General features: G+C 34.0%; 1 protein-coding gene across 1 annotated transcript in view; it reads left to right on the forward strand.

The window, feature by feature from the left end:
- Positions 1–10,000, forward strand: part of LOC136832035 (cell adhesion molecule 2-like) — a 109,883-nt gene that overhangs the window by 79,707 nt on the left and 20,176 nt on the right. The window contains exon 2 of the mRNA XM_067092531.1: positions 1,750–1,952. Within this exon, the coding sequence (XP_066948632.1) occupies positions 1,750–1,952 (203 nt within the window). The remainder of the gene's footprint in view (positions 1–1,749; positions 1,953–10,000) is intronic.

The following is a 10,000-nucleotide window of genomic DNA, read 5'->3' on the forward strand; positions in this document are numbered from 1 at the left end:
TCATGTAACCGGAACATTCCCAAAAATACGGCCATGTCATCAGCATTCCAAAGAATAGGGTCATGTCAGTGGCATTTTCCCAAGATTCAGGCCATCACTGGCACATTCCCATGAACAGGACAGTGTCATAGGCCCATTCCAAAAAATAGGGCCATGTCACCGGCACATTCCTAAGACTCAGGCTATATCACTGACAAGTTCCCTAAATTCTTGGTGTCATTGCACATTCCGAAGCTTTTGGCTTAGGAATGCTCCAGTGATACATTCTCAGGGTTCAGTCTATGCCGCTGGCACGTTCCTACGGTTCAGTCTCACGATCCTAAGTTCAGCCTCCCATTCCTAGGATTCAGTCTCACGTTCCTACGATTCAGTCTCACGTTCTTAAGATTCAGCTTCATTATTTAATATTACTAATATTTTTGATAACCAGTATGATTATATTTTATAGTTGAATAAACTGAACCAATGGATCATATCATCTTTTTTTAGTTTTTGGTTGAGAGAGAGAGAGAGAGAGAGAGAGAGAGAGAGAGAGAGAGAGAGAGCAGCACCCAGTTTGAAAGCGAAAACTTCATCATCCAATATCCATTTTGGCGATCAGATCTGCCGACGCCATCGTCTCCACTCTTCGTCTCCTCGCGTTTATCTCTTCGTGGGAAGAATTGCAACTACCGTTGTGGCTGCATCAGTAAATGCATCTGCAACAACAGCAAAAGCAGCAATAGTAACAGCAACAGCAGCTGCAGGAGTAACACCCTCAGGAGAGCAACAAAAGGTCGCAGCATGAGGGGTAATTCCGAAAAGCACCAAAAAAAAAAATCGGATAAAAAGTCAGCGGGAGGCTGGAAGTCAATGCAGCAGCTAGTGTTATCAACATGCAAAGGCTGCGACCGAAAGAGGTCTTTTCAAATGTACCCGTCTTACTTCTTCGTCATGAGGATTGTCCTCTACTACACCTTTCGTGTCTCGATTTACAGATCTCTCGGGATCGTGCATTTGACAAAAAAGAGGTCCTTCTGTGGTTTCCGAAAATAACAGTTCTTAATGTCACTAGCTGCATCCTTTTGCAAAGCAGACATTGAACTGTTGTTGAATATTATGCAATGATTTTTCCATTGTGTATTATAATGGATGGTGATGATTACTTTGCATATATGCACCAAATGCTCATAACAAACATACACACACAAAACACTATATATATATATATATATATATATATATATATATATATATATATATATATATATATATATATATATATGTATATATATATATATGTGTGTCTGTGTGTGTATGTGTGTGTATTTAAGCACGTGTGTTCTTGTCTCGTAGCCTGTCGACAGGATCCTTTTACAATGGGCAAAGCCATTGTCTCTGTAGTTAGTGACAGCATGTATGGATCACTGCTACAAAACATATCCAGTATGAAAGCTAAGAGTCGGGTTTTAAGCCAGTCCATCTGAGGGGAAAAGGAATACTGATTTGGAGCAAGTTCCTCTGAGGGGATGAGGTATATTGATTTGGGGTGGGTTCTTCTGAGGGGAAAATGTATACTGATTTGGAGCAGGTCCTTCTGAGGGGAAAAGGCATGCTGATCAGAAGCCTGTCCCTCTGAGGGGAAGAGATACACTGTTTCTGAGCCGGTCCCTCTGAGTGGAAAAGGTACACATATTATAACAGCAAGTAGCAGATATAACGACACATTAATAAATCACATTCTAATTCTTTCTTTCTCTCCTCCCGCAGGTTTGGCGTTAAAGTGGGTGCGTTTCAACGTGCCCTCCTTGGCCGTCTTCGGCGGAGAGGTACTGATGACCTGCGAATTCGACCTGGAGGGGGACCAGTTGTATTCGGTCAAGTGGTACAAAGCCAACAGGGAGTTCTACCGCTACGTCCCGGCAGAGAAACCGTCCATACAGTATTTTCCTACTCCGGGCATCAATGTGGTGGTCAGTGAATGTCCAAAGTCCTGTGACTGTTTTATTGTATTATAATCCTTCTTTCAGTTTGTGCCCCAAAATCGGTCCAAAGATTTCTTAAATGTTTGTGGTTCTTTTATACCAATGATTATTTTACTTTGAGTTTATGTACCAAAAAATTACTCCTATGGTAATTTACTCCCTATTTCTCTTTTTGTTTCTGTATTCCCTGGTTTCATTTGCAATTCTCCCTGTATCTTACCTCACTCTTCGTCTCTCTTATTCATTCCAAGCTGTTGTTCGAAACCTTTTATTAAAATAGCCTTAAATATTATCCAAAAATCTTTGTAACAAGTATGGAGGAATGAGCATAACTGAATGTACGGTTGTATCATTTATAGCCATCATAAGACAGCTTTTCTCTCTCTCTCTCTCTCCTCTCTCTCTCTCTCTCTCTCTCTCTCTCTCTCTCTCTCTCTCTCTCTCATATTCCCTTTGTAACAGTTATGGTGGTATGAGCAGAATATTACTGAATGTAAGGTCGCATCATGCATAACCACTATAAGATAGCTCTCTCTCTCTCTCTCTCTCTCTCTCTCTCTCTCTCTCTCTCTCTCTCTCTCTCTCTCTCTCTCTCTCTCTCTCTCTCCCCTCCTTTGTAACACTTATGGAGGCTTGAACAAATGACAATGTAAAGTTGCATCATGCACAACCATTATAAGATAGCCCTTCTCTCTCTCTCTCTCTCTCTCTCTCTCTCTCTCTCTCTCTCTCTCTCTCTCTCTCTCTCTCTCTTATCTCCCCTTTTCTCCATCTCAAATAAAAGAACACTCGACTCAGAAAACTGACAATCCAAATATGACTAGACTTTTCATACACCACTCCAGATTTCTCTGCCATTCGAGCAATCTTCATGACCTCACCACCTAGGGCTTCACCTTGCTTTGATCCTTCCCTTGCCAAGGGAACGAGGGGTTATCATATTTTTACAGATCTTCAGTTTTAGCCTAAATGATTGTGGCATTCTTAAAATAGTATTTTAAAAGTTTTTGACACTGAAAATTCTACAATTCTAAGAAAGTCCACAACATTTAAACTACAATGATAGTTTAAATGTGTTTGACATTCTTAAAATTCTAGGATTTTAAGATTGTCAAAAAGTTTCATATTCAGTTGAAGAGTAAATGCTTTTGACATTCTTAAAATTGTAGGGTTTCAAGAATGTCAAAATCCTATAATTTCAAGAATGTTGAAAACAATTAATTTTCAGTTCTTGCTGAAATGTTTTTGACATTCTTAAATTTGTATTTTAAATTTTTTTTACCTCCTTAAAATCCTACAATCTTAAGAATGTTAAGGACATTTAAACTACATTCTTAAAATTGTGGGATTTTAAGACTGTCAAAAAAATCCGACAATTTTAAGAATGTCAAAATCATTTAAAACTAGATTTGAAGACTAAATGTTTTTGACATTTTTAAAAGTGTCTTGTTTTTCAAAATTTAATTATTTACATTTGTATTTTGTATGCTTATGAACTGATTGGCTGATACTAAGGGATAAGAAATTCTTTAAAGATACCAGTAAAATTTTAGTTTAAGCTTTACAACAGACTATGATCGAAGTGGCGCAGGTTTTATTTCTTAATAATAATAATAATAATAATAATAATAATAATAATAATAATAATAATAATAATAATAATAATAATAATAATAACTATCAATACTGGAACAGGTGAACAGTAGCCACCAATGTATATGTTAGGAAAGAGAGTAGAATTAAAGAAGAGGTGACTCGTAAAGTAACTGAACCAGGGAAGGAAGCTAGTGGTCTGCAAGAGTTATGGAACAGAGCAATAGTAAAGAGACTGTTGAGCCAACTCCTCTTTATGAATGGCACGTCTTAGCTAGAAGTGCATGAAAGGAAAATGGTGATAATTGCTTAGATGTATCATTATATGCGGAGTATATAATCTTTATAAGGTAAACAATTCGTATGAGTGAAAGGATGGATCACTCTGCTTTGGAGGGTTTAGTTTAAGTGTTTTTGGGAGCCCTTCTGGTGTTTATGCACGCACATACACACGCGCATATATATATATATATATATATATATATATATATATATATATATATATATATATATATATGTATGTATATATATCTATCTATCTACCTATGTATATAAATGTATGTGTAAATATAAATTTAAACTTCTGGATCACATTCAGATCGAACCCAGGTCTCTCAAATGAAAGGCAAGAGTCTAAAACTGACCCTTGTGTATATACAGTATATATATATTTATATATATATATATATATATATATATATATATATATATATATATATATTTATATATATATATATATATATGTATATATGTGTGTATTTATATATATGCTATATATATATTTTATATATATATATATATATATATATATATATATATATATATATATATATATATATATATATATATATTTATATATATATATATATATATATATATATATATATATATATATATATATATATACATTATATATACATATATATATATATATATATATATATATATATATATATATATATATATATATATATATATATATATATATATATATATATATATATTTATATATATATATATATATATATATATATATATATATATTATATATATACATATATATATATATATATATATATATATATATATATATATATATATCTTGTAATTTCCACAATGGTCCCGTGGATGAAGTATATAATAAGTCCTCACGTGAAAATAAAAGGAATTGGTCTTGACTTTCAACTTTTATTCCAAAGTCATCTTCAGGGTACTGAAGATACCCTGAAGATGACTTCGGAATAAAAGTTGAAAGTCTTATAATTTTTATTTTCACGTGAGGACTTATTATATATATATATATATATATATATATATATATATATATATATATATATATATATATATATATATATTTATATATAAGTCGATAGATAGACAGACAGACAGATGGTCACTTAGGTCTATGTGTATATATGCACGCATGTATTTTTGTATAATCGTAAGTAAGAAAGTAAGTAAGTAACCAGAATTTGGCCACAGTACTTAAGAAAACTAAAGAAGAGACAAGTCTTGCAAATCAGAGTCCCTTTACAATAAACTGACAATCGTTTCTCTGCATCCCGTGATCTTTATCGACACAGATCAGAGTCGGCAGTCACATCTCCCGTCAAAGCTCGGCAGAAAACCTGCTCATTAGAAAGAGCAAAATGACAGGCTTCTGTCATCCTGCGATAGCGTCTTTTCAGACAAGGTACATTTTAAAAGGGGTGGGGGCTATCTGCAAGTCCTCTGAAGATCTGCCGTAGGCTAAGGTCTTTGTAAATAGACGGAAACTTTGACGGACTGATCAGTTACACTGCCCTGTCATCACTGCCCCTAAGAAAGTGTCTACCAGAAAGGTGGAGGGCTTTTTCGTTTAATGACTTTTTGCCTAAGAACCTGTCTTTTGTTATTCAGGTTCTCACAAAAGCAATTGATGTTGCATGCATATACATATATATATATATATATATATATATATATATATATATATATATATATATATATATATATGTGTGTGTATATATGTATAATACATATATATACATATATGTATGTATGTATATATATATATATATATATATATATATATATATATATATATATATATATATATATATATATATATGTGTGTGTGTGTGTGTGTGTGTGTGTGTGTGTGTGTGTGTGTGTAGAATCTACTGGTCAATTTTTACCAGAAATATATGTAATTGTACTAGCCAAAATGCCCTCTTAACTGTGGCTATTACAATTGCATATGTATATATCTGGTAAAAAGTGACCAGAAGATTCTACATATATATTTCATCCTAAAAGCAATAAAAACGAATGCCCACTTGGGTACGATGGTGAGGATGGGTCTATTCCAGCTCTGATAAATGCATCTAAATTCGACAGGTATATGTATGTACAAGAGGCAATAGACTTTTACCCTTCTCGTAGTCAGGTCGGCAACGTGACCTCCTTATATTCATGGGGCGAGAGTTCATCTTGCGCTACCGGACGTCATAAGTGCTTCAAGTTTCTTGCACTTGGATCGTAAGCCTTTGTAGTGACAAGCGTATCCAAAAAGCGCGAATAATTCCAGAAGTTAAGAGGGCATTGTGGCTATTACAATTACACACACACACACACACACACACACACATATATATATATATATATATATATATATATATATATATATATATATATATATATATAGTGATACAGGGAAACACTCAAGGAAACATATCCAGAGGAAGACGGACGAAAACCACACATCACTAGGCTGTCTTTTTTATTTTATAGCCAGCGTTTCGTAATTATCTACAGAATTACATCCTCAGGGCTACGCATAAGAAAAGATAAAAACAATTACAAGTGCAGTCTTAGAATACATTTAAAATATAACAGAGCAAGAATGAAATAAATAAAAATAAAAACACAACCAACTTAGAGGTGCGACAGTAGTGAACTGCTGTTCTCAATGTAGGTTTTGCACTGTTTTGAATGGTTCCTGATACTGGAATGCTCTGGGTTCGAGATTCTGCTGCCTGTGCGGAAACTAACTCCCCGATGTGAATCAATGCACTCCAGTCTCAGGAACCATTCAAAACAGTGCAAAACCTACATTGAGAACGAAGATTTGAGTCATCGGTCATACTGCCAACCCTCAAGAATTAACAATCCTAGAGTCGCTGTTTATAAAACGACTCGTACCATCCTTAAATATTCATACATCTTCACGTCAATTGTATTTAGCTTAACTTCTTACTGCGGTGGTTTCTTTCCATTTAGTTCACTACTGTCGCACCTCTAGGTTGGTTGTGTTTTTATTTTTACTTATTTCATTCTTACTCTGTTATATCTTGAATGTATTCTAAGACTGCACTTAAAACTTGTTTTTATCTTTTCTTATGCGCAGCCTTGAAGATGTAATTCTGTAGATAATTACGAAACGTTGGCTATAAAATACAAAAGATAGCCTAGTGATGTGTGGTTTTCGTTCATTTTCTCTGAATATATATATATATATATATATATATATATATATATATATATATATGTATATATGTACTGTATATATATGTACTGTATATACATATTTATATATATATATATATATATATATATATATATATATATATATATATATATATATATATATATATATATATATATATATTCTTTTTTTACCTAATGCAAAATATTTTTAGATTAGAAAAGGAAAGCGTTGAAACTCACCATCATCTTCATTCTTTAACGGCAAAGTCAGCGAGTGGAAATACCTTCTTCAGTCTAACTTGCCTAAATAGGGTGCATATCATTACTATGTCAGTCCCATTACACATATTATGTAACTCTCTTCTATCTCGCATTCACTGTCAAGATTTTATTTATTTATATATATTTATATGTATGAGCAGGCAGGAGCTTCCATGAGAGCTGTACAACGTAACTCGTGTCTGAGTCACGACAAGTAGGAACTGATGATCACTAAGAACCAAGTTTCAATACGTGAAGTGTCCAAATCACTGCAACTTTTACAATGCTCGATGTTGTAGAAGAACAAGGCCTGTAATGAAAGCTTTCGTAGAACCTCAGTGTTAACCCTCGTCTCTCAATCCAGTGCTCGGAAACCTACTCACCTCTCGGAAATATTTATAGGCCTAAGAATCGGCAATCTCTGATTCTGATCTCTTTAGTTTCAAGCCATAAATCTGATCTCTCTACTTTTGTTCCGTGTATTTCAGTCGTATGTCGAGTTGTATGTCGAGTCTTAAACATAAAAGAATATAAATCTTACTATCGACCATGTCTGTTCTTTTGCGGTGTGATACCTGGTGTCTTACGGAGGATATTTCATAAGTACTCGAAGTATAAAACATCATATTTTCCCACCTAATTTTCGACACGGCCCAGTAAAAACTGTCATGGGAATGGTTTACCACATCCTTCTGCATTAGATAAAAATATGCACATGTGATTTGGCTTGCTAAACCGTGGATAAATGTGCATCATATTTCCCATGAAATGTTTGAACTAAACGATCCCAAAATCAGTGGTCAATGGAGAGTCAGTTCTACGCTCAATTTATGCAGTTTTCTTAATGTCGCTTTGTAATCAAATTCAAATTCAATTCAATACTTTATTCATACGAATACAAATAGTAAACATATACAAAAAATATAAGTATTGGTAAAGAAAAAAAAACTTATCCCTGTGTCTAACGCCTGATAAAATCAGCCAACACACAAATAATCTAAAATTTCTTTCAGCTGTACAAAACTTAAGCTGCACGAAAAAAAAAATTTTCTCTACAGTCAATTACTTCTTTTATTACTGACACTTTCCATTTCCCTCCTGAGTTTATTAATCTGTACAGTTTCCTTTTGACTTCAGTTTTGCTTATATACAGAAGATTATTAATATTTACACCTAAAACATGACATAAAAGAAAGGTTTCTATACATTATAGATTCTCTGTTGACACAACAATTTCTAAAATAAAACGAAATTATTGCAGAAGAATGACTATACCCATTTACGAAAAATCTGTGCATCCTACTTAAAATCTCCAAGGATGGCGCCAAAGTTGACATTAATGGTGGGATTAAACTACAATATATCCTCTCTTGTACACCTAAGAGCCTGCGAGAACACACCCTCCAAGCTCTGTCCAGATCTCTCGCCAGTTGTCTGCTAGTTGCTTAAATTAGATCCGTATAAACTGGGGCAACTCGTATTAAAAATTTTGATTCTTGCATCGAGCGATAAAAAAATTAAACTGAGACATAACGACATTTGTTCTCGTTTTCTATCGGAGACTAGATGCTTTCCATCAAATATATCTCTTGTATTAGACATAATGTGACCAAGATGCCTTACCTTATTAACTATTTTGAGAATCTTATTACATAACTTAAGTTGTATATCAAGACTGTTGGCAAATATAACCGTCTCACATTTATCTGGATTATATGAAAGTCCAAAATCCGCACCAAACTTTTCACATTCGTCAAGTAAATGCTGCATCGATCTACGAGTTGGTGCGAGTAAAATGATATCATCAGCATAAATAAAGAAACTTGAACACATACTCGCTATATAGCAGCCAACTCCAGTCGCAGCAACGCAGTTGATAAGGTTATCCACGTAAAGAGCAAAAAGAAGAGGTGACATGAACTCTCCTTGCTTAACCCCATTTCTTACATCAAATTTGTCAGAGTACGAATGGTTCCATTTAAACTGGCCCTCTATATGCGAATACATAGTTATCAAAGTCTTGTAACAAGGGGACACAGACCACGTCGATTAGAATTCTGAATAGCTTATCGCACTTCACCCTATCAAATGCCTTCGGACAGTCGAGCAGAGTAGCTATCACACTAGAACTGCGTGAAACGTAATAGTCAGTGGTTTCCATCACGGTGAATGTACAAAGCGCTGTAGAAAAATCCTTGTTATAAGCAAACTGGCAGTCCCTTGATTTAAATATATCTTTAAAATACTCAATAAGTATGTAGTCTGAGATGTTACAAAAACTGCTATTCAGCGCAATTGCTCTATAAGTTTCAGAACTTGTTATGGATTTTTAGATGTGTTGTTAGCTACTAACCCAACAGTAATGTCCTCGTTCAAAATAACGAAGAAATGCTTAAAAATGTATTATTATTATTATTATTATTATTATTATTATTATTATTATTATTATTATTATTATTATTATTCAGAGCATGAACCCTATTCATATGGAAGAAGCCCACAGGGGCCATTGACCGTTTCTATCTGTGGCGCTAATACAGAGACGGGCAAATCTGTACCAAGTAAGCCTGGCTCTGCAAGAAAAGTGATGAAAATAGCCTCTTCCCAAGAGGTAGGTTGAACTGATCTGGAAACATAAAAGATGGTAGAGAATCCTACACTCCAGAAAAGAATGGTATGCAAACTTTGTCACAGTGAATGACCCTCGGGTTTCC

The sequence above is a fragment of the Macrobrachium rosenbergii genome, chromosome 49, assembly GCF_040412425.1.
Source record: "Macrobrachium rosenbergii isolate ZJJX-2024 chromosome 49, ASM4041242v1, whole genome shotgun sequence".
In the NCBI taxonomy this organism is placed as follows: Eukaryota; Metazoa; Arthropoda; class Malacostraca; order Decapoda; family Palaemonidae; genus Macrobrachium; species Macrobrachium rosenbergii.